Raw genomic sequence first — 25,277 nt, forward strand, 5'->3', positions numbered from 1 at the left:
AAAGAAAAGTAGAATCAGGACAGGGAGACAACACTGGGAAGAGGGCGTGAAGATGTAATAACCTCGAACTCCCACCTTTGATAGATTCATTTTTTGCAAGAGGCAGTAAAGGCACTTGGGCTCGGCCAAGATATGAGCCAGGCTCTAAGTCTTCATCATCAAAAACATGTATAGACAGGGCCTCCCGTCTCAGATATTGGTCCAGGTCAGAGGTCATAAGCACCGGGAATCGAGCCTGGTCTCTAAAGTAGGGGTTGTTACTAGCTGGAATGATGGCAGTGTCATGGTCAGAAAAGGTGAAGAAGCGGTACACAGCATATGGACTGGGTTGAGTTCCCAGCCATCGACTCCGGAGGCCACAGCACTTGGTGATTTCAATCTGCAGCTCGTTCTGAGGTTCCCAAGACTCCAATCTGAACTGGAAAGATGTTGGTCATGTGAGGAAAAGGGCAGCTTGAGAGTGTTGTAGATGAAGCCTAGGATCTGTGGTGAGGAAGAGCTATGATCTAGAGAACGGCTATCCCAGCTGGATCAGGAAGAAACCTAATGATCTTCACCTGCCTGCAAACTGGGTCTGGCAGTTATTTGAGGGAGATACTAGCACTCACGACTTAACTTAGAGAACAGCACAGAGAAACTATTCTGTTCACAGTAAGGATGAAGGATGTAGCTAGCTCCAAAGGCATACTTCCATTTCAGACTCAAGCCTGACCAAGGGAATGATCCAGACTAGTTGTGGTGTGACAGTTTTCTCTTTCATTCACATTCAACAAATACTTATTGAGAGTGGAAGACTGAACTGTTTTCATGAGCTGTTTGGCTGAGGCTCCTCTGAGATGCCTCAGCACATCCTTTTTCTCACCTCATCTTCCTGGGCCTTCCGGCCTCCAAGCACATTGGTTGACAGGTAGACCTGGGCTTTCTTTCGTTTATTGCATGCCTGTAGGCTGGGTTTTATGGGGAAACGCAGCCTCATCCAGTACTCTAGAACCCCGAACTCTTCTCCACCAGCTCCTGGGCAGCAGAAAGTATAAGAGCAGGGAGAATACAGATGGTGTGGCAAGGATCAAGAACAAAGACAAAGGAAGAAAATAAGAAACCACCAGAAAAGCAACTGTAGGCTTTGGGAAATTCTGCATTGGTGCTTAGGAGCTGCAGGAAGCCAACAGCACTTACCAATCAGTGTGGCCAAGCCATGGACTTTCTCCACAGTCTCTAGCACCCTGTCAAAGCAAATCCATCCTGCAGCAAGAGTGTTGTGTTCACTGGCCACAGCCTGGTGTAGATCAAGCCGGGCTGAAGCCTCTTGAAGGTAGTGTAAGAAAAGGGAATCTGTCTCCATCACATACTGGGAGGTGAAGTCATAGAGGGGCTGTGGCCCCACAGATAACGGGGTACAATGGGTTTCAAAGTCATAGAAGGAATAGGTGCAGAAAGTGGTAGGTTGGGTATCTCCAGCTTGAGCTAGGGCGGCAGATGTCAGGAAGGCCTGGTGGATGTGCAGTTCAAAAAGATTCTCACCCTGATGCAGCAGAGAAATATCCACTTTATCCTCATCTCCATGGGCTGGCAGTGTTTCCAAACATAATGACAACTGTCGGGTGCCATAAGCAACATCTTTGAGCTGTTCTAGAGGGGAAAGAAAACTGCCTATCCATTAAAGGGTAGGGAGTTCCTTCTCAGGGTAGAGGAGGGTGGACAAAAGAAATGTAAAACACATGGTGGAAGTCCAAGTTGTGATTATTTCAAGAAACCACGTGATTCAAAAAGAAAAGCAACAGAATGACAACCAGGAGCACTGAATTTTGATAGCCAAATAATCCAATGCCAGCTTTAGGGAGAAGGTACAAAAGGAGGGATTGGAAAGTAGACGCTAAACTTAGGAAAACACTGGGGGCATAGTTTGTCTTATATATGACATTGTTTTGGTGTACATCGTGGCCCTATGAATTAATTGGTAATTCCGTAAGAGAAGTACTAGAAACACAAAAATATGAATCTTTTTTTTTTTTTTTTTTTTTTTTTTTGAGACGGAGTCTTGCTCTGTCACCTGGGCTGGAGTGCAGTGGCCGGATCTCAGCTCACTGCAAGCTCCGCCTCCCGGGTTTATGCCATTCTCCTGCCTCAGCCTCCGGAGTAGCTGGGACTACAGGCGCCCGCCAACTCGCCCGGCTAGTTTTTTGTATTTTTAGTAGAGACGAGGTTTCACCATGTTAGCCAGGATGGTCTCGATCTCCTGACCTCGTGATCCGCCCATCTCGGCCTCCCAAAGTGCTGGGATTACAGGCTTGAGCCACCGTGCCCGGCCAAATATGAATATTTCTATAAGTTTGGTATATTGGCCATGGAGATAATAGCAACTGGTAGACATAGTGTCTATGACATTACATTGAGTACCACCAAGAAATGCTTCTCCTTCTCCAGCCAGGTCAGTCACCAGATCTTTCATTCTGTTCAGAATTTGGTTTCAACATAAGAAGGCAAAAAGTACATTATAAGTTAAAGAGTAATGGAGTAAAAAGTGAGAAAGGAGACTTACTGGAAAAAGGTAGGAAATATTGGCAGTGGGATGCAAAGATAGGTAGACAGTCTAGCAAATCTGGGTATTATCTCCCAAGTCCAACCAATCACAAACTTTGATATATAACCTGCTTCAAATTGGGGAATATTTGAGTCATCACAGTGTGCTGCTGCTGCTGAAGGTCCTATTTTAAGAGTTAAAGCAGTAGAATAAAATATTCTGGATACATCAGAATGTCTTCATGACACACACACATACACGAATAAGGAGACTATTTTCTTAATTAATAAGATTAATATAATTAAATATAATATACTTAAAATTTTGCATTACATGATACAGGAGTAATAATCTCAGCATAAAAAGAATTTCTATAAATCAACAGGATACTGTTAAGAAGTGGGCAAAGGATAGGAATGGTCAATTCTCAAAAGGAGTAATACAAATAACTAGCGAACATAGAAAAACTCGTTATCCTTATCAGTGATCAAAGAACTATTAGCTAAAGCAAATAAATCTTCAGATGTAGGTAGAAGCAGTGACCTTTTATCAGACTCACTCTGACATGGATAAATCATGGCCCAGAGACACTTATGCGCTTTTATTTATTTATTTATTTTTTCTTTTTGAGACAGAGTTTCACTCTTGTTGCCCAGGCTAGAATGCAATGGCCCAGTCTCGGCTCACTGCAACCTCTGCCTCCCAGGTTCAAGTGATTCTCCTGTCTCAGCCTCCCAGGTAGCTGGGATTACAGGTGCCCACTACCATGCCCAGCAGCTAATTTTTGTATTTTTAGTAGCGATGGGGTTTCACCATGTTGGTCAGGCTGGTCTCGAACTCCTGACCTCAGGCAATCCGCCCATCTCGTCCTCCCAAAGTGTTGGGATTACAGGCGTGAGCCACTGTGCCCAGCCATGTCCCTTTATTCTATTCCATGCTCACTAAGAAACTTACTTACTGATTTTGCTTCCTGAAAGAGGGCTGCCCTGGACTGTGGTTCCAAATTTCTCATGGCAGCAATGGAATAGCCACTATTGTAAAATAACAGACATTTGGGTTTAAATATCAGCTTCTGGTTACTTTGGTTTCTGTGAGTCACATCTTTCACCACTGGGTATAGAAACAAAGCCAAGCGTCTTGACAAACAAGCCTGAGACCAGGCTCTGGTCAGCAGTGACTACACTAAGTATAGGAGGCACCACAATATGAAACTTGCATTCAGTGTCCAGCCAGCTGCCCTGTCACTGTCAGCATCCTCAAACTGCAACAAAGATTTTAGAGACTTTAAGAGAGAAATCACTGACAAGAACAACAGGAGATGAGTGATGAAGTTCTATTATCTGACTAAAACTACTTTGAGGAAACAGTGACTAGGAGAGAGGGACAGGGGAGATGAGCAAGAGAGAAAGAATGAGAGAGACAGAGAGAGAGAGAGAGATTGTGTGTTACACCACCACCCTGAGAGCCAACAGTGATGCTCATTCTCTCAACAAAATTAAGCCCCTGGAAGCAATTGCTGGGCCCTCTTGAAACTCCACAGAGAAATCAGAAAAACATGATGGAGGGAAAGAAGCTGCTAACATATATTAAAACAATAAAGATGGGCTGGGAGCAGTGGCTCACGCCTGTAATCCCAGCACTTTGGGAGGCCGAGGCGGGTGGATCACCTGTGGTCAGGAGTTCCAGACCAACCTAGCCAACATGGTGAAACCCCGTCTCTACTAAAAATACAAAAAATTAGCCAGGTGTGGTAGCGGACATCTGTCATCCCAGCTACTTGGGAGGCTGAGGCAGGAGAATCACTTGAACCCGGGAGGCAGAGGTTGCAGTGAGCCAAGATCGCACCACTGCACTCCAGCAACAGAGCAAGACTCCATCTCAAAAACAAACAAAAAGCAACAAAAATGATAGGATAAAGAACAAGAGGGATGAGTCACATGCTAAGGAGATAAGAGGCGCCCTTCTCGATAAGTACACAGAGTGGAACATAGGCGTTAGCTGTGAAAGGGCTCCAAAGTGAGGAGAACAAAGGACTAAGACTTGCCAGATGTTGGAAGGTCATGGCTTCTTAAAATACCTTCCAGCTGCTTGATACGGTTATTCTTGAGGTCTAGTAATCGAGTCAACCTCTCCAGCTTTTCTTTGTGATCTCTATTATCATTGTCAGCTTTTGTCATCATTGACTCCAGTTCCTCCTGAAACAAAATAATGTCTGAACTTTTCTATCTCAGTGGCCTAAAACCAAACAGCATAAAAAATGTGGCACTGGCTAGGTCAAGAAGACTGCTACCCTTAGCTGGGCAGGTTCACCCACTAAAAGAAGGTTTGGTTTCCTTGAAGACCCCTCCAAGACTAGTTGTGCTATCAGTGAGGTAGGGTGGTTCCTAGGACTGGCAAAATTTGAACCCAGAAGCCTTATGCTTGCCATTGGCATGGGCTGGTCCCATCACTGACTCCTAGTGCCAAGGTGCCATGGGCATATGTGAGTCCTCAAGTTCTTCAAAGGACAACCATTCTGTGTTTGCTCAGGATAGCACACCACCTGGCATCAGCCCTGGAAACTTAGGTCTTGCTTCATTGCCAGTCCTGTGAGTGGTTCCCACGTTCCTATTATCCATCCCCTTCCTGTACCATCTTTCCTTGCACCTGATAACACACGTTGATTTTGCGCTGCAGAATAAGCATGTCCCTGGTCTTTTCTAGTTCCAATGTGGTCTCTGCATGTGAAACTTGCAACTCATTTAGCACCTGGGACAGTTTCTTTTCTTCTTGGTTGTTGGGTTCACTTGGCTGTAGAGGGAAACGCATTGGTAAAAGGGAGTACAAATATGACAGGTAAAGATTCTCCATAAAACAGCTGTTGGTAGCAGTAAAATGCCAGCAGCAGAAACTACTCCAAAATGTAAAAGAGGACCTGTATTACTTCACAAGTGCTCTTTCCCCTAAACCTCATGTTCAGTAGCAGTGGTGAAGGGAGATCATACAGCCACTAACGACTCTTTGCTCTTCCACAGATCTTTTCAAGTCCTCATCTGAAAAAGATTCTAAATTCTATGAGCTGCAAAGAGTAGAAGAAATGGGTGGAGCTCGTGAAGTTCTCTACTTTCAGCCTTCTCATAGTTTTCCAAAAAGTGTCCTCAAGCCAGGCATGGTGGTTCACACCTGTAATCCCAGCACTTTGGGAGGCTGAGTCGGGTGGATCACCTGAGGTCAGGAGTTCGAGACTAGCCTGGCCAAAAAGGCAAAACCCTGTCTCTACTAAAAATACAAAAAAATTAGCCGGCTGTGGTGGCAAGCACCTGTAATCCCAGCTACCCGGGAGGCTGAGGCAGGATAACTGCTTGAACCCGGGAGGCAAAGACTGCAGTGAGCCAAGATTGTGCCATTGCACTCCAGCCTGGGAAACAAGAGCGAAACTCCATCTCAAAAAAAAAAAAAAAAAATGTCCTCAGTCAGGACAAAATATTATTTAGTTAGTTTTCTAATCTTGTCATCTTTCCTAGGGATATTTGCCAGAGATCTTTCTGCCGAGTGGACTAGTTTGTTTAAAGAGGCACTTACCTCGATCTGAGTATTCTCTTGGAACACAGCTGGGTGAGTGGCTGCTTCAGATTGGCTGTCAGGAGGTTGGGAAATTGTGGCTGCCTTTTGGAGGAGCTCTACTTCCTGTTTATGCTTCTGAAGTATGTTGGTGACTTCAAGCTTCAGATCCTCATTTTGGGCTGGGAAAAAAATAATCCAGAAATTTGAAACTCTGTAGTTATTTATCACCATGGTCAGAGCTGGATCAAGTGTGAATTGAATCTTCCCACTAAGGTTTAATTAATGTTATAAATTTGAGAAGCAATTCTCTATTATTTCTACAGTGGAGGCCTCTAGTTTATTGACTCAGTAAACTGAGGTGATACTACTTGCGCTCTGAAAACAAAAGACACCTGCAGAACAGTAGAGTGGAAAGTGGAACAACAATAACAACACAAAACAGAAAGGGAATCACTTGACTGACTAGGGCAATCCAAACTTTTTGACAGCACCATCAAAACAAGTATCTCACCAACTCCACCCCCACTCCATTCTGACCTCTAGGTCATTAGCTCTCTGTGACACCCATCTTCACACCCACCCTGGCCTGGATGGAGGATGGGCATTTCTGTGTTCCAATGTGTGTGTGTGTTTCTTTTTCTCCTTAGACAGTCTCACTCTATCACTCAGGAGTCAACCTCTCCAGCTTTTCTTTGTGGTGCGATCTTGGCTCCCTGCAACCACCTCTGCCTCCAGGGTTCAACGATTCTTGTGCCTCAGCCTCCCAAGTAGCTGGTATTACAGGCACACGAAACTACGACTGGCTAATTTTCATGTTTTTAGTAGAGATGGGGTTTCACCATGTTGGCTAGGCTGGTCTCAAACTCCTGGCCTCATGTGATCTGCTGGCCTCGGCCTCCCAATGTGCTGGGATTACAGGCATGAGCCACAACACCAGGTTGTGTGTGTGTTTTTCACAGAAGAAAGGTAATCAGTGAGCAGATCATTTCATCATCATGCATTAGAGAAGGGATTGAATTAGATTGCCCTGAAGGTCCTTACAAGACTTCACTTGTGCTTCATACATACTAATTGGCATGTGCTCCTAAACTTTATTCTTTTGTGGTTCTTGCCTCTATTTTTCTTGATTTCATATTTCTTTTCCTTCAGTTTCCTATTTGAATACACTAAAACCTGATGAGATATAAATTTGATAAGACTAAATATTCAGGTCCAGGCTAGGAAAAAGTAATAAGATGAAGGTCTTTTTGACAGTATTTTAAAATGTTCCAAATACCTATCTCCTGAGATCCAAGAGTTAAGACAGGGGTGAAATGGCAGTGGTAACCAAGAATAGCAACTTGCTTCTCAATTTCAAGAATTGGGTAGAAAAAAAAAAAAAAAAGTCTTCCAGCTACCTCTAAAATAATGAGAATGATAAAAGACAGAGAAATTCACTTTCAATACTTTCAGCCAGGTGTAGTGGCTTACACCTGCAATCCCAGCACTCTGGGAGGCTGAGGGGGATGGATCACTTGAGGTCAGTTTGAGACCAGCCTGGCCAACATAGTGAACCCTTGTCTCTAATAAAATATACAAAAAATTAACTGGGTGTAGTGGTAGGCACCTGTAATCCCAGCAACTTGGGAGGCTGAGGCAGGAGAATCTCTTAAACCTGGGAGGCAGAGGTTGCAGTGAGCCAAGATTGCATCACTGCGCTCCACCCTGGGTGACAGAGCGAGACTCTCTCAGAAAAAACAAACAAACAAACAAAACAAAATAAAATTTTCAATAAACTGAATGTTTAAAAATAATAATAAATTAAGAACTGGCGGCCGGGCGCGGTGGCTCAAGCCTGTAATCCCAGCACTTTGGGAGGCCGAGACGGGTGGATCACAAGGTCAGGAGATCGAGACCATCCTGGCTAATACGGTGAAACCCTGTCTCTACTAAAGAATACAAAAAACTAGCCGGGCGACGAGGTGGGCGCCTGTAGTCCCAGCTACTTGGGAGGCGGAGGCAGGAGAATGGCGTGAACCTGGGAGGCGGAGCTTGCAGTGAGCTGAGATCCGGCCACCGCACTCCAGCCTGGGCGACAGAGCCAGACTCCGTCTCACAAAAAAAAAAAAAAAAAAAAAAAAAAAAAAAAAAAAAAGAACTGGCAGGCCAGGTGCGGTGGCGCACGCCTGTAATCCCAGCACTTTGGGAAGCTGAGGCTGGTGGATCATCTGAGGTCAGAAGTTCATGACCAGCCTGACTAACATGTAAAATCCCATCTCTACTAAATACAAAAAAAAATAACCAGGCGTGATGGTGCATGCCTGTAATCCGAGCTACTCGGGAGGCTGAGATAGGAGAATCGCTTGTACCTGGGAGGTGGAGGTTGCAGTGAGCTGAGATTGCACCATTGTACTTAAGCCTGGGCAACAAGAGCAAAACTCCACCTCAGAAAAAAACAAAAACAAAAGCAAACAAACAAACAAACAAAAAAACTAGCATCTTCTCAAATGGAAAGACATTACACAGGAAAAAGTATACATGAGAGATTGGTAAGTGTCATGCTTTCCTGATTGTAGATCTGATCTATTGCTAGTGTTCTCATTCTAGTTACCTACAACCCACAAAAGAATAGGATCAAGTGAGGGGATTGAAGAAATGATGGCTCAAGTTCTCTTCTCCCACACCAGAGGTAAAGGATACCACATTTGAGACAGCTCTTCAAGGTCCAACCTACCTTTCTCCCTGGATAGCTCAAGTAAAACTTTTCTCTTCTCCTCCAGCTCAGCATCCAGCTGATCCTGCAGCTGAGAGACTTGCTGCTGTAGCTGTTCTGCTATGAGCTCGTTGCTCCAGTGGGGCTGACTACTGCTGTCCAGCATGCTGACAACAGAAAGCAAGCTCTCAGATGGATACCCCAAGGTGTGTGATATGACGTCTTTATTATCCAGGTTCAGCATCTCCTGGACCTAGTTCCTCATTCATTCCCCTACATGTTTTTTTCTGCCCCTTGCTTTATTCATAACTGTCATTTACCAACTGCCTTGGAACTTTTGAGTCCTACTAAGTTATTGCTCAGTACCACTTCTGTTTAGGTCTCAGATATCTCACTTAGCAAACATCCAAAGTCATATCCATTTCCCAAGGACCTTCTCCATCATGATGGCTTTCTTTAGTCAGGGAACTATGTACCAAGACCTTCCCAGCCCTGCTGGATGAGAAATGAGGAACAAAATCTTCCTTGTTTCATACCCCATGCCTCCGTCTACCTTCACCAACGGTTATGAATGTTTGTCTTTGACCCAGATTATAAATTACTATGCTGAAGGGCAGGAATTAAACTTTTCAAAAACTGTATCCTCCACCCTATTGCATCAAGCTGTCAGAGCAGACCCATTCTGAGTATAAAATACACATGGCTGGTTCCTTTTTTTTTTTTTTTTGAGGCATGGTGGCACACACCAGTGGTCCTGAGTTGTCACCCGGGTTGGACTGCAGGAGTGCAATCTTGGCTCACTGCAACCTCCACCTCCCAGGTTCAACCGATTCTCCTGCTTCAGCCTCCTGAGTAGCTGGGATTACGGGCACCCACCACCAGGTCCAGCTAATTTTTGTATTTTTTTTTTTTTTTCCTGAAAAGGAGTCTTGCTGTGTGGCTCAGGCTGGAGTGCAGTGACGCAATCTGGGCTCACTGCAAGCTCCGTCTCCCAGGTTTACACCATTCTCCTGCCTCAGCCTCCCGAGTAGCTGGGACTGCAGGCACCTGTCACCACGCCTGGCTAATTTTTTTTGTATTTTTAGTAGAGACGGGGTTTCACCATGTTAGCCAGGATGGTCTCGATCTCCTGACTTTGTGATCCACCCGCCTTGGCCTCCCAAAGTGCTGGAATTACAGACGTGAGCCACTGTGCCCAGCCTAATTTTTGTATTTTTAATAGAAGGGACTTCACAATGCTGGCTGTGCTGGTCTTGAACTCCTGACCTCAGGTGATCCACCTGCCTCGGCCTCCCCCAAAGTGCAGCGATTACAGGTGTAAGCCACCATGCCCAGCCACATGGCTAGTTCTTGATCATTCATACAAATGAAATGACACGAATAATCAATTATTTCTTTTTATGTTTTATTTCGTATTTATCAATTTAAGAAATGTGGTTTAAAAATAATTTATCGGGCTGGGCGCAGTGGCTCACGCCTGTAATCCCAGCACTTTGCAAGGCCGAGGAGAGTGGATCACGAGGTCAGGAGTTCGAGACCAGCCTGATCAACACAGTGAAATGCCGTCTCTACTAAAAATACAAAAAGTAGCGGGTGTGGTGGCAGGTGTCTGTAATCCTAGCTACTTGGGAGGCTGAGGCTGGAGAATCGCTTGAACCCAGGAGGCAGAGGTTGCAGTGAACTGAGATTGTGCCACTGCACACCAGCCCAGGTAACAGTGCGAGACTCCATCTCAAAAAATAAATAAATGACTTACCAGCCAGGCCGGGTGGTTGTCACCTGTAATCCCAGCACTTTGGGAGGCCAAGGTAGGCAGATTATCTGAGGTCAGGGGTTCAAGGCCAGCCTGGCCAACATGGTGAAACCCTATCTCCATTAAAAATACAAAAACTGGCTGGGCGCGGTGGCTCACACCTGTAATCCAGTGCTTTGGGAGGCCGAGGTGGGTGGATCTTGAGGTCAGGAGTTGGAGACAGCCTGGCCAACATGGTGAAACCCTGTCTCTACTAAAAATACAAAAAATTAGCCAGGTGTGGTGGCAGGCGCCTGTAATTCCAGCTACTTGGGAGGCTGAGGCAGAAGAATCGCTTAAACCCAGGAGGCAGGGGTTGCAGTGAGCTGAGACTGTGCCACTGCACTCCAGCCTGGGCAACAGAGCGAGACTTCATCTCAAAAAAAAAAAAAGCCACAAAAATTAGCCAGGCGTGGTGGCACACACCAGTGGCCCCAGCTACTTGTGAGGCTGAGAAAGGAGAATCGCTTGAATCTAGGAGGCAGAGGTTGCAGTGAGCCGAGATCACACCACTGCACTCCACTCTGGGCAACAGAGTGAGACTCTGTTTCAAAAATAATAATAATAATAATAATAATAATAATAATAACTTACTTAGGCAAGTATTAACATTTCTTGGCATTTCCTGACCATTACCATATAAAGACTCAAGAAAATAGTATTTTGAGTGATGAAGGGAAGAGGCAAATACTAATGTCTATCACAGAGTAATGTCTATCAAAATGGATACTCCCCACACTGCTTTATTTCACTGAGATGAAGAACATCAGTTGTTCCCAGGTGCTCCCATAAGACTTCCTCAATCTACTCCCTGCTGCCTTTTACTAGATCAAAAGGTACTTTTGAGCTGTTTTTTTTTTTTTTTTTTTTTTGAGACGGAGTCTTGCTGTGTCACCCAGGCTGGAGTGCAGTGGCACAATCTCGGCTCACTGCAAGTTCCGCCTCCCCGTTTCACGTTATTCTCCTGCCTCAGCTTCCCAAGCAGCTGGGACTACAGGTGCACGCCACCACACCTGGCTAATTTTTTGTATTTTTAGTAGAGACAGGGTTTCACCATGTTAGCCAGGATGGTCTCGATCTCCTGACCTTGTGATCTGCCGGCCTCGGCCTCCCAAAGTGCTGAGATTACAGGCATGAGTCACCGAACCCAGCCTGGTACTTTTAAGTTTTCAAAACTTTTTTCTTTTACTTACAGGTTGTTTTTTTGTTTGAGAGTCTCACTTTCTCACTGCACTGCACTGCACATGGCTCAATACAGCCTTGACCTCCTGGGCTCAAGCAATCCTCCTGCCTCAGCCTTCTGAGTATCTGGGAATACAGATGCACCCCACCATGCCCAGCTAATTTTTTTTTTTTTTTTGAGACAGAGTCTTGTTCTGTTGTCCAGGCTGGAGTGCAGTGGCAGAATCTCGGCTCACTGCAACCTCCACCTCCAGGTCCAAGCAGTTCACCCTGGCTCAGCCTCCCAAGTATCTGGCATTACAGGTGCCTGCCACCACGCCCAGCTAATTTTTTGTATTTTTAGTGGAGACAGTGCTTTGCTATGTTGCTCAGGCTGGTCTTGAACGCCTGTGCTCAGGCAATCTGCCCACCTTGGCCTCCCAAAGTGATAGGAGTACAGGCGTGAGCCACTGTGCCCAGCTGCCCAGTTAATTTTTCTTTTTTTTTTTTTTTGAGACGGAGTTTTGCTCTTGTTGCCCAGGTTGGAGTGCAATGGCCTGATCTCAGCTCACCGCAACTTCTGCCTCCTGGGTTCAAGTGATTCTCTGTGCCCAGCCGGCTAATTTTCAAAATAATTTGTGGAGATGGGATTTCGTCATGTTGCACAGGCTGGTCGTGAACTCCTGAGCTCCAGAGATCCTCCTGCCTCAGCCTCCCAAAGTGCTGGGATTATGGGAATGAGCCACCATGCCAGGCCACTTCCAGTTATTTTTAATTATAAAATTAATGCATGAATACATGTTCATTGTGAAAAATTAGAATAATATATCAGCATATAGAATAGGCCGGGGTGGTGGCTCACGCCTGTAATCCCAACGCTTTGGAAGGCTGAGGCAAGCAGATAGATCACTTGAGCCCAGAAGTTTGAGACCAGCCTGGGCAATCTGGCAAAACCCTGTCTGCACAATATAGAAATTATTAGCCAGGTGTGGCGGTGTGTGCCTGTGGTCCCAGCTACTTGGGAGGCTGAGGTGGGAAAATCACTTGAGCCTGGGAGTTCAAGACCAGCCTGGGCAACATGGCAAAACACCATCTCTACAAAAAATACAAAAATTAACCAGGCATGGTGGTGTGCACCTGTGGTCCCAGCTCCTTGGGAGGCTGAGGTGGGAAGATAGCTTAAGTCTGAGAGGTGGTGATCACAGTGAGCTGACACCACTGCACTCCAGCCTAGGTAACAGAGTGAAACCCCATCTCAAAAAACGAAAAAAAAAAGAATAAAAGTGAAGGTGCCCCTTTGCTTTATTCTAATCCTCTTATCTCATTAAAGGTTTGTGGAAACATACAGATACATAACATAAACCATGTCAGAGTTAACAAATTCATTTTCAGCTTGCTTTTTCTTTTAACAATATCTCTCTCTCTCTCTTTTTTTTTTTTTTTTGAGATGGAGTCTCGCTCTGTCAGCCAGGCTGGAGTCCAGTGGCGCAATCTCAACTCACTGCAACCTCCACCTCCCAGGTTCAAGCGATTCTCCTGCCTCAGTCATCTGAGCAGCTGGGATTACAGGTGCGTGCCACCATGCCCAGTTAATTTTTGTATTTTCAGTTGAGACGGGGCTTTGTCATGTTGGTCAGGCTGGTCTCGAACTCCTGACCTCGTGATCTGGCCGCCTTGGCCTCCCAAAGTGCTGGGATTCCAGGCACGAGCCACCGCACCCGGCCATCTATCTCATTTTTTTTTTTTTTTTTTTTTTTTGAGGCAGAGTCTCACTCTGTCGCCGGGGCTGGAGTGCAGTGGCCGGATCTCAGCTCACTGCAAGCTCCGCCTCCCGGGTTTACGCCATTCTCCTGCCTCAGCCTCCCGAGTAGCTGGGACTACAGGCGCCCGCCACTTCGCCCGGCTAGTTTTTTTGTATTTTTAATAGAGACGGGGTTTCACCGTGTTAGCCAGGATGGTCTCAATCTCCTGACCTCGTGATCCGCCCGTCTCGGCCTCCCAAAGTGCTGGGATTACAGGCTTGAGCCACCGCGCCCGGCCTATCTCATTTTTAACAGCTGCATAGCACTTCATTGTGAGGAAGCAACATGCTTTATGTAATCAATCTCTTATCAGTGATTTCCTTTTTGTTTATTTATTTTTGTTTTTTTGCTATTACTAACAGAGCAGTAATTAATATTCTTTTTTATTTTTTTCCTTTTTGTGGAGAACAGGGTCTCACTATATTGCCCAGACAGGTCTCGAACTTCCAGGCTCGAGTTACTCTCCCACCTCTGCATCCTTAAGTGCTAGGATTACAGGTGTGAGCTGCTGCACCCAGCAACATTCTTATTATATATATATATTTGCACATACACAAGAGAATTTTTTCATTTTGATTCCCCACTGCCTCCCCCAAAAATTTGGGGGCTAGACATGGTGGCTCACGCCTGTAATCCCAGCATTTTTTTTTTTTTTTTTTTTTTTGAGACGGAGTCTCGCTCTGTCACCCAGGCTGGAGTGCAGTGGCACGATCTCGGCTCACTGCAAGCTCCGCCTCCTGGGTTTACGCCATTCTCCTGCCTCAGCCTCCTGAGTAGCTGGGACTACAGGCGCCCGCCACCGCGCCTGGCTAATATTTTGTATTTTTAGTAGAGACGGGGTTTCACCGTGGTCTCGATCTCCTGACCTTGTGATCCGCCCGCCTTGGCCTCCCAAAGTGCTGGGATTACAGGCGTGAGCCACCGCGCCCGGCCAATCCCAGCATTTTGGGAGGCTGATGCAGGCAGATGACTTGAGCCCAGAAGTTTGAGACCAGCCTGGGCAACCTGAAAAAACCCTGTCTTTACAAAAAATAGAAAAAAATTAGCCAGGTGTGGCAGCACGCACCTGTAGTCCCAGCTACTGGGGAGGCTGAGGTGGGAGGATTGCTTGAGCCTGGGAGACTGGGGCTGCAGGAAGCCTAGAATGCCACTGTATTCCAGCCTGAACGACAGAGAGAGATTACGTCTCAAAAAAAGAAAATGGAATTGCTGGTTAAAAGAAAAAAAAAAGGAAGAAGAGGCAGGAGAATTGCTTGAACCCAGGAGGCAGAGGTTGCAGTGAGCCAAGATCGCACCACTGCACTCCAGCCTGGGCAGCAGAGCGAGACTCCATCTCAAAAAAAAAAAAAAGGAAAGAAAAAAGATATGCACATTTAACATGTTAATAGTGTTAAATTCCCTTCCAAAAGGCTGCCAATGTATATTCTCACTAACAATATTGAGTACCAATTTCCCCATATATTTATTAATGCTAGGTATTAGGAATGAACTTTCTATAACGTCTTTCATAGTAACAATACTCTGGGACCCAAATGTGGTACTCACTTTTCTAAGAGTTTGTCATAATTGTCATTCAGCAATTTTCGTTCTTTTTCCAAATCTTCAACTCTCTCCTGAAACTAAGAGTGATAGTAGTCCTTGAGATATAATTTAAAAATCTATTCCCCCGCACAGGATTTCTCTTTTCCATGGCAGGGAGGGGTGTGGGTGAGAGCCTTTCTATCGCCATCTCCAGTGTCTATGAGAAGCCATTCAACTAGAAAGACTTGAACCAATTGAAGGTTGGCTAGAAACTTTCATTGGAATTAATGAGGATTTTCCAAAATAAGTCTTCATTGTCTCTGGGTTTCTACTGTTAGGGAAGCAGCAAAACATTATGAAAGAGCAAGGACTTTGGAAAACAGACATAAGTATAAAGCCCAGCTTTCCCCCTAATGGTGTAATCTTAAGCAAATGATTTAACCACTTGGAGCTTTGTTTTTGTCATCTGAAAGAATGCAATACTCATATTGTTGCTAAGATACACACTCTAACATCCCTGAAGTTGAAATGTAGATGGTATCTTTCAACTATTATTATTTACCTCCTTCAGAGTCATCTGCAAGATAGACACATCCTCCAGTTGGCTCTTCAAGCTCACAGCCTTCTTGCTTTCTTCCTTCAGCTCTGCCCTGAGCTCATTCACTTGGTTGAGGAGGGCCTCATGGGCTGCACTCAGGATTCCCTGATTCTAGGGCAAAAGGAAAGTACCTCTAGGAATGGTCATATCACTCAGCATGAGTGGTCTCCAGACACCAGCAACCCTAGCATTCTCTAATAGATGTCACAAAGAATGACTATGATTAATAGCGTATTAACTTTGTACTGTTAGTTTACCCTGTTTTTCACCCTAGCATTTCTCTGGAAGTATAATTTCCCTGGTAGGTAGGGTTTTCCATTCTGGGCAATTTTAGTTCATCATTTGAGCCTTAATTTTCTTTTCTTGTATTTAGTTATTTATTTATTGAGACAGTCTCGCTCTGTTGCCCAGGCTGGAGTGCAATGGTGCTTGGCTCACTGCAACCTCTGCCTACCGGGTTCAAGCAATTCTCCTGCCTCAGCCTGCTGAGTAGCTGGGATTACAGGCATGAGCCACCACGTCCAGCTAATTTTTGTATTTTTAATAGAGATAGGGTTTCTCCATGTTGGCCAGGCTGGTCTCGAACTCCTGACCTCAGGTCTTCCACCTGCCTCGGCCTCCCAATGTGCTGGGATTACATGCGTGAGCCACCGTGCCTGGCCCCTGAGCCTGAATTTTCTCAAGGTTCAAATTAATCTCTAGTTCTAAATTAGTTGCCACCTTCCAAAGCTGCCTTCACTTTCTAAGCTATTTGACTGCTTTTTTATGATGATTTATTTCTCTGTTTGTACCTAGAAAAGTGACATGTTAACTCTAGAAGTTCTCTGTGTTTCTGGTGGACTCTTCTGGTGAGGCACAGCTGGGTGGTCTCGTTTGGAACTCTGTCTTAGTGGTGATTCTTTTTTTTTTTTTTTTTTTTTTTTTTTCTTGAGAAGGAGTCTCGCTCTGTCACCCAGGCTGGAGTGCAGTGGCCAGATCTCAGCTCACTGCAAACTCCGCCTCCCGGGTTTATGCCATTCTCCTGCCTCAGCCTCCCGAGTAGCTGGGACTACAGGCGCCCGCCACCTCGCCCGGCTAGTTTTTTGTATTTTTTTAGTAGAGACGGGGTTTCACCGTGTTAGCCAGGATGGTCTCCATCTCCTGACCTCGTGATCCGCCCGCCTCGGCCTCCCAAAGTGCTGGGATTACAGGCTTGAGCCACCGCGCCCGGCCGAGTGGTGATTCTTAAGCACAGACATTCACCCAGCTTCACATGCAGCCCACTCACAGTGGTGAATAAGGCCAAATTTTTTTGTTTTTTTTTTTTTTTTTTTTTAGACAGAGTCTCGCTCTGTCGCCCAGGCTGGAGTGCAGTGGCCGGATCTCAGCTCACTGCAAGCTCCGCCTCCCGGGTTCACGCCATTCTCCTGCCTCAGCCTCCCGAGTAGCTGGGACTACAGGCGTCCACCACCTTGCCCGGCTAGTTTTTTTTTTTTTTTTTGTATTTTTTAGTACAGACGGGGTTTCACCGTGTTAGCTAGGATGGTCTCGATCTCCTGACCTCGTGATCCGCCCGTCTCCGCCTCCCAAAGTGCTGGGATTACAGGCTTGAGCCACCGCGCCGGCCAAGGCCAAATATTTAAGACCATCTGAGAACACCGGCAACAACTTTGTTTATATCTCATCACTTCACACATACTTGAAGAATACTCAAGTTTTGAGCAAATACTATAATTTGCTTCAGCAATAGGCTTAAAAATACCATGCCAAATATTTCTCAACTCCAATCTCATATTTCAACTTTTATGAAAACAGTGCAATAAGTATCTTTTGATAATAGTATCATTTTTAACAGAAACTATATGACATAATAACACTGATTTAGTTAGCTAAATTCTGGTGTTATGTTACTTGGAGATGAACAGAGATTTCTTTGAGTTTGATTATTCTGGTTACAAAGAAACGGAGACTCAATTCTCATTAAGTACCTTCTGGAGCAAGGTTTTGTATGCCTGGAGGAAAGAAATTATTATTATTTTATTAATTTATCAATTTCACGATATATTTATCACTGTAATATAAATGCTTAACGTTTTTAAAGGCATTATAAAAATCCCACAAAACAAGTCAATTTGTGTATTTGTTTACTAATTGTTGCTATTTTTCCCCTGCCCTAGCTTGCCAAGTAGTATGTGACTGCAATCATTCACACTATTTCTCAAAAAATAATGAAGGGTCATTTATTCACATTTGCATTGTACTTGGTGGATTATCCAAGAAAAATGTTTAATCTTAAACTAGGTACTATTACTTAGCATGCTTCAGAAAGATCTCTTCAGTTTTAGAAAAAAAAATAATGATCATAACAACAGGTATAATTAGTTGAGTAGTTGTTATGTGTTATATGTTACTATGTGTTTCATTACCTGCTATATGATGATCATTATAATCATTTCACATATATTATCTCATTTAATCCCTGTAGCAAATATGAGAGGTAAGTTTTTGTTTTTGAGAGTCTCACTCTGTCACCCAGGCTAGAGTGCTGTGGCACAATCCCAGCTCACTGCACCCTCGGCCTCCCAGGTTCAACCAATTCTTCTGCCTCAGCTTCCCAAGTAGCTGAGATTACAGGTGCCCCCACCACACCCAGCTAATTTTTGTATTTTAGTAGAGACTAAAACACCATGTTGGCCAGGCTGGTCTCCAACTCCTGACCTCAGACGATCCACCTGCCTCGGCCTCCCAATCTTTTTTTTTTTTTTAAAGTCCAAGTAATCTTTTTGAGAGAAAAAAAAATTGATCGTATCAACTTGCTTAAAACCCTTTCACACAGCTCTCTGCTGTCTGTAGCATAAAGTCTAAATTCCTAGCATGTTCTGTCTTTAATGACAACAAGAAAAAAAATTCTTTAGTGTGTTCTCCATGACCAGGTTCCTGATGTTTCTCACCTCTGCTCTCATGGAAAGCCTCTCCTTCTCTTGCACACTTATTAACACATGCTCTTTTAATATTTCAGTATTTAACTCACAAATCTATTCCTTTATCAATCCTTTTCTTTTTTCGAGACAAAGTCTCATGCTGTCACCCAGGCTGGAGTGCGGTATCAGGATCTCGGCTCACTGCAACCTCTGCCTCCTGGGCTGGAGCACTCAAGCAATCCTCCTGCCTCAGCCTCCAGAGTAGCTAGGACACAGGCACACATCACGATGCCCGGCTAATTTTTGTATTTTCCGTAGAGATGAGGTTTCGCCATGTTGTCTGGGCTGGTCTCCAATTTCTGGGCTCAAGTTATCCTCCCTCCTTGACCTCCCAAAGTTCTGGGATTACAGGCTCGAGCCACGGCAGCGAGCCTTTTCTGATCTGGCACTGTTATAGGAGTTATTAAAAATAATTTTAGGCAGATAGAGAAAAAAGGGGTCCTTGGAAAGTTTTCACATCCTTTAAAGCAGCTCCAGAAACGTTTTTTGTCTAGCAGGAAAGCCCCGGCTCTTACAGCCAGGCAGGCAACCTTTGATATGCAAATGCAGGTCTTTAGAAACTGGGTCCACCCAAACATGGCGATTCCCGCCTTCGTCTTCCTGCGCTTGCCCCAACGTGTACCTGGCAACATGGCCACCCCCACCAATCCCCACGTGTGTATAACATCATGGCGCCCTGTATTTGCATACTTTTAAGGTTAGGGTAGGAGGGCCAGTTTTTTCCACAAGCTACATGAGTGACAGGCCTGGTCAAACCAATCCCTGAGCCCTATGCAAATCAGACACCACCTCCTCCTGCCTACTCATATAAGCAGTCACTTTTCCCCCCCTCCCCGCACATGGGTCTCCTCTCTGGGCTTTGGAGTACTCCTCCCTCTGTCTCTGTAGAGGGGAGCTTCTTCCGTCTTTGTTCTCCCTTCTTTCTTGCCTATTAAACTCTCCGCTCCTTAAAGCCACTCCATGTGTGTCCCTGTCGTTTTATCTAATTCACGTGAGACAAGAGCCCTGGTGTTCCTCCACTCATTAAAGCCATATCAGCACCTCACCCACTGGTGAGTCTGACTACTCTCTCTTTTGTGTCCTGCCCATACTCTGCATACGGATAGTTGAATTTGTTTACTTGTTCTCTCACTCCTATAAACGCCTTGAAGGCAGATGTTATCTTACTTATCTTTGTAATCTCTGTATCCGTGTGCTTTGCAATTCCAGGTACTGGATAGATACTTGTTCAATGAAAGGATGGTGCTGACGTTACTTTGACCCTTGATACTCTATTTCCACCAATCAGATATTAGTTTCTAATGTGTGATAATGCTAAATGTACTTACCTTGAGGGCAGTCGTCAGGCTTAGAAAATATAATGACGGTAAATATCCGGGACTGAGTGCACCTCATAGAAAGTGCTAAAAGGCTAGCTTCCTTCCCTTCCCCTGTGACTGCTTTTGGCTTCCTAATTTAATCACATTCTGGTTTGTGGTCTTTGTAGGGGACCTTAACCCTTACACAAGTTAACTCTATTTCACCTTAGCAGGCAGAGCTTGAGCCTTCCTCTTAATAGAGAAATAATGGGAAATACTGGGAAAAGAATAGACTCCGAGCTGTAAGGCTTGGATTTGAATATCACTTATAAATTGTGTGACCTTAGACAAGTAACTTAGTCTTTCTGAATTGTGGCTTCCCATATGTAAAATGGAGAAAATAATATGAATCTCTTATTTGGGGTTCCCCCCACCAAGAAAGCACAGCTGATGATGGCAACTCACCTCTTGAACATCCGTTAATTGTGCTTTTGTCATAGCCAATGAGGCATTTCTTTCATGTAAGAGCTTCTTAAGTCGAATCAGCTCTACCTTCTCTTTAATGGAAGCTCTGCAGAGAAAGGTGCTACATTATTCTGTCTGAACATGGACAGAATTAAAGACATTTTCTCCTTGACTGTGCCCCATTAAGAATACTTCCCTCTTGTCTCTTGCCTTCCTCCTTCCCCACACTAGAACAGAAGTATGTGTATGTACACTCTAGTAAATAATGTCCTTTCTCCCATTTCTCATCACGCCAGCCAAGATTTGATAGAGATCGCTAACCTTAAGCTTATGTTCTGAGAAAAGATAATAACTACTTTTTAAAATGATGGTGTTCATAATTTCCCATAAACCTTGCAATGTCAAGCTAGGTCTCAGCCTTGTTTCCTTAGAGAAGCCAGTGAGGTTTGAACGTGCTAGAAAACTTAAAAAGAAGATCATGAACCAGGCACTGTGGCTCACGCCTATAATCCCAGCACTTTGGGAGGCTGAGGCGGGCAGATGGCCTGAGGTCAGGAGTTGGAGACTAGCCTGGGCAACATGGCAAAACCTCATCTTTACTAAAAATACAAAAACCAGACGGGTGTGGTGGCAAAAGCCTGTAATCCCAGCTACTATGAACACTGGGCAAGAGAATTGCTTGAAATCCGGGAGGCTGAGTTTGCAGTGAGCCGAAATCACATCACTGCACTCCAGCTTGGGCAACAGAGTGAGACTCTGTCTCAAAAAATAACAATAGTGGCCGAGTGCGGTGGCTCAGGCCTGTAATCCCAACACTTTGGGAAGTCGAGGCAGGCAGATCACAAGGTCAAGAGATTGAGACCATCCTGGCCAACATGATGAGACCCCATCTCTACTAAAAATACAAAAATTAGTTGAGCATGGTGGTGTGCACCTGTAGTCCCAGCTACTCAGGTGGCTGAGGCAGGAGAATCGCTTGAACCTGGGAGGGGGAGGTTGCAGTGAGTTGAGATTGCACCACTGCACTCCATCCAGCCTGGCGACAACAGAGCGAGACTCTGTCTCAAAAAATAATGATAATAATAATAACAGTAAAATACACTTGGCACAGTGGCTCACGCTTATAATCCTAGCACTTTGGGAGGCCGAGGCGGGTGGATCACCTGAGGTCAGGAGTTCAAGACCAGCCTGGCCAACATGGTGAAACCCTGTCTCTACTAAAAATATAAAAATTAGCCAGGCATGGTGGTGGATGCCTGTAATCCCAGCTACTCAGTAGGCTGAGGCAGGAGAATATGCTTGAACCTGGGAGACAGAGGTTGCCGTGAGCTGACAAGGTGTCACTACACTTCAGCCTGGGCAACAAACTGAAACTCTGTCTCAAAAAAAAATAAAATAAAATAAAGAAGACTATTATTCCTGAACCTAGGAGCTCACGTTTTCTTTATTGTTTGAAAGATTGAAAGAGACACTGGGGAGGATTTGGGTTCACTCCACTCTATCTCATTGAGTCCCTGTCTAGCTGCTTATTAGAATAACCTGGAGTGATCTTAAAATTACACTGCCTGGGCCGGGCGCGGTGGCTCAAGCCTGTAATCCCAGCACTTTGGGAGGCCGAGGCGGGCGGATCACGAGGTCAGGAGATCGAGACCATCCTGGCTAACATGGTGAAACCTCGTCTCTACTAAAAAATACAAAAAACTAGCCGGGCGCGTTGGCGGGCGCCTGTAGTCCCAGCTACTCCGGAGGCTGAGGCAGGAGAATGGCGTGAACCCAGGAGGCGGAGCTTGCGGTGAGCTGAGATCTGGCCACTGCACTCCAGCCTGGGTGACAGAGCGAGACTCCGTCTCAAAAAAAAAAAAAAAAAAAAATATTACACTGCCTGAATTCTACCCCCAAATAATTGAAAGGGAATCTCAGAGATGGGGCCCAGGAATCTGTTATGCTTTTTTTTGGGTTTTTTTTTTTGAGACGGAGTCTTGCTCTGGTGCCCAGGCTGGAGTGCAGTAGCGTGATCTTGGCCCACCGCAACCCCTGCCTCCCGGGTTCAAGCTATTCTGCCTCAGCCTCCCAAGTAGCTGGAATTACAGGCATGAGCCACCACACCCGGCTAATTTTTGTATTTTCAGTAGAGATGGGGATTCACCATGTTGGCCAGGCTGTTCTCGATCTCCTGACCACAAATGATACACCCACCTTGGCCTCCCAAAGTACTGGGATTACAAGCATAAGCCACCACACCCGGCCTGGATCTGTGGTTTTAAAATGTCTCCAGGTTGAAAACTTATATCCATACAAAAAACTACACATAATGTTAATAGCAGCTTTATTCATAATTGCCAAAACTTGGAAGCAACTAAGACATCCTTCAGTAGCTGAATGGATAAATAAACTGGTACATATAGACAATTGAATGTTATTTGGTGTTTTGAAAAAATGAGCTTTCAGACCATTAAAAGACATGGAGGAAACTTAAATGCATGTTACTAAGTGAAAGAAGCCAATCTGAAAAGGCCATGTACTGTATAATCCCAACTATATGATGTTCTAGAAGAGGCAAAACTGGAGACAGTAAAAAGATCAGTGGTTGCCAGGGCTGGAGGTAAAAGACATGACTAGGTGGAACACAGAGGATTTTTAGGGCAGTGAGGCTATTCTGTATGATGCTATAATGATGGATACATGTCCTTATACATTTGTCAAAACCCATGGAATGTACAACACCAAGAGTGAACCCTAATGTAAACTATTAAATGACTGGTCAATGTAATGATGTGTCAATGTAGTTTCACTGATTGTAACAAATGCACCACTCTGGTATGGGGTGTTCACAGTTGGGGAGGCTGTGTGCGTATGGAGGCAGTGGGTATACAGAAACTCTATTTCCTGCTTAATTTTGCTATAAAACTAAAACTTGTCTGAAAAATATATTTTTAAAAAAGTTATCCAGGACTTGATGCACAGAGAGGGCTAAGAATCCCTATCTGGTGATGAGGATGAAGTAGTTTTCCTTCTATATAGTGAAGCAGCAAATATCCTATTATATATAAACATCCCCTTTAGGTTAATCCCTCCCTCCCTCCCCTCCCTTCCTTCTTTCCTTCCTTCCTCTCTCTCTCTCTTTCTTCCCTCCCTCCATCCCTCTCTCTCTCTCTCTTTCTTTCTTTCTCCTCTCCCTCCCCTCCCCTCCCAGCCCCTCCCCTCCCCTCCCAGCCCCTCCCCTGCCTTCTTTCTTTTCTGTCTTTCTTTCTTTCTTTTTTCTTTTTGACAGAGTTTTGTTCTTGTTGCCCAGGCTGGAGTGCAATGGTGCAATCTCGGCTCACTGCAATCTCTGCCTCCCAGGTTCAAGGGATTTTCCTGCCTCAGCCTCCTGAGTAGCTGGAATTACAGGTGCCGGCCACCACACCTCCTAATTTTTTTGTATTTTTAGTAGAGATGGAGTTTCACCATGTTGGCCAGGCTGGTCTTGAACTCTTGATCTCAGGTGATCCGCCTGCCTTGTTCTCCCAAAGTGCTGGGATTACAGGCGTGAGCCACTGCACCCAGCAGGTTAATTCATTTCTTTTCTTTTTTTTTTTTTTGAGACCAAGTTTTGTTCTTGTCGCCTAGGCGTGCAATGGCATGATCTCGGCTCACTGCAACCTCCGCCTCGCGGGTTCAAGTGATTCTCCTGCCTCAGCTTCCCTACTAGCTGGGATTTACAGGTGCCTGCCACCATGCCTGGCTAATTTTTGTATTTTTAGTAGAGACAGGGTTTCCCCATGTTGGCAAAGCTGTTCTGAAACTCCTGACCTCAGGTGATCTGCCTGCCTTGGCCTCCCAAAGTGCTGGGATTACAGGCATGATCCACTGTGCCCACAGGTTAATCCATTTCTTTCTTTTTTTTTTTTTTTTTTTTTTGAGACGGAGTCTCGCTGTGTCGCCCAGGCTGGAGTGCAGTGGCCGGATCTCAGCTCACTGTAAGCTCCGCCTCCCGGGTTTGCACCATTCTCCTGCCTCAGCCTCCCGAGTAGCTGGGACTACAGGCACCCGCCACCTCGCCCGGCTCATTTTTTGTGTTTTTAGTAGAGACGGGGTTTCACCGTGTTAGCCAGGATGGTCTCGATCTCCTGACCTCGTGATCCGCCCGTCTCGGCCTCCCAAAGTGCTGGGATTACAGGCTTGAGCCACCGCGCCCGGCCCCCAGGTTAATCCATTTCTTTACCTACGAGGGACTCCAATGTCTACTATTCAGATTGAATTTAATCCCAAACACTCTCTTTTCCTCTGAGATGGAGGAAAGGTGTAAATCTTAGCTTTTTCAGTTCATTCTGGTTTGAGACATGGAGTGCCAACTCTTACCGAAGCTCTGCAGCCTTCTGAGCACACTCCAATGAGCTTCTCTGTTCAAAATTTTCATCTTTAGGCCACATTTTCTCAGGAGACTTGGGTGGCTCTTCTACTTGCATGGTATTGCTGGCCATGGTGTGGGCACTGTTAGGCATGCATAAACCAATGGGTTTAGCCATACTTACGACATTGCTGAAAGAAATTATACTGTTAGAACCAGAAATACTAAATACAAAAAGGATACTTCGAAACTGTTGTTACAGGAGTGTAGAACTGGGTTCTCACACATATAAAAAGAAGTTAAATGAGTCAGTAGTCTTGGTACATGTCAAGGAAAATCTTATAAAATACAGCTTTCAAATGTTAAACAAAGACACAAAGGAATTATGGGCCAGGCGTGGTGGCTCACACCTGTAATCCCAGCACTTTGGGAGGCCAAGGTGAGCGGATCACAAGGTCAGGAGTTGGAGACCAGCCTGGCCAACATAGTGAAACCCTGTCTCTACTAAAAATACAAACATTTTGTATAATAGTCCCAGCTACTCGGGAGGCCGAGGCAGGAGAATCTCTTGAACCCGGGAGGCAGGGGTTGCTG

At 45.2% G+C, this 25,277-nt stretch overlaps 1 protein-coding gene across 1 annotated transcript in view; it reads right to left on the minus strand.

Annotated features, from left to right (window-relative positions):
- The window catches only part of RPGRIP1 (RPGR interacting protein 1), a 72,462-nt gene that overhangs the window by 32,118 nt on the left and 15,067 nt on the right, over window positions 1-25,277 (minus strand). Inside the window, exons 5-16 of the mRNA XM_010355884.1 lie at window positions 24,695-24,907; window positions 20,354-20,459; window positions 17,598-17,621; window positions 15,595-15,741; window positions 15,057-15,130; window positions 8,778-8,923; window positions 6,083-6,243; window positions 5,168-5,311; window positions 4,566-4,716; window positions 1,177-1,629; window positions 863-1,014; window positions 76-418 (exon numbers count right to left, since the gene is read on the minus strand). Of these exons, the coding sequence (XP_010354186.1) occupies window positions 76-418; window positions 863-1,014; window positions 1,177-1,629; window positions 4,566-4,716; window positions 5,168-5,311; window positions 6,083-6,243; window positions 8,778-8,923; window positions 15,057-15,130; window positions 15,595-15,741; window positions 17,598-17,621; window positions 20,354-20,459; window positions 24,695-24,907 (2,114 nt within the window). The remainder of the gene's footprint in view (window positions 1-75; window positions 419-862; window positions 1,015-1,176; window positions 1,630-4,565; window positions 4,717-5,167; window positions 5,312-6,082; window positions 6,244-8,777; window positions 8,924-15,056; window positions 15,131-15,594; window positions 15,742-17,597; window positions 17,622-20,353; window positions 20,460-24,694; window positions 24,908-25,277) is intronic.

The sequence above is a fragment of the Rhinopithecus roxellana genome, chromosome 5, assembly GCF_007565055.1.
Source record: "Rhinopithecus roxellana isolate Shanxi Qingling chromosome 5, ASM756505v1, whole genome shotgun sequence".
In the NCBI taxonomy this organism is placed as follows: domain Eukaryota; kingdom Metazoa; phylum Chordata; class Mammalia; order Primates; family Cercopithecidae; genus Rhinopithecus; species Rhinopithecus roxellana.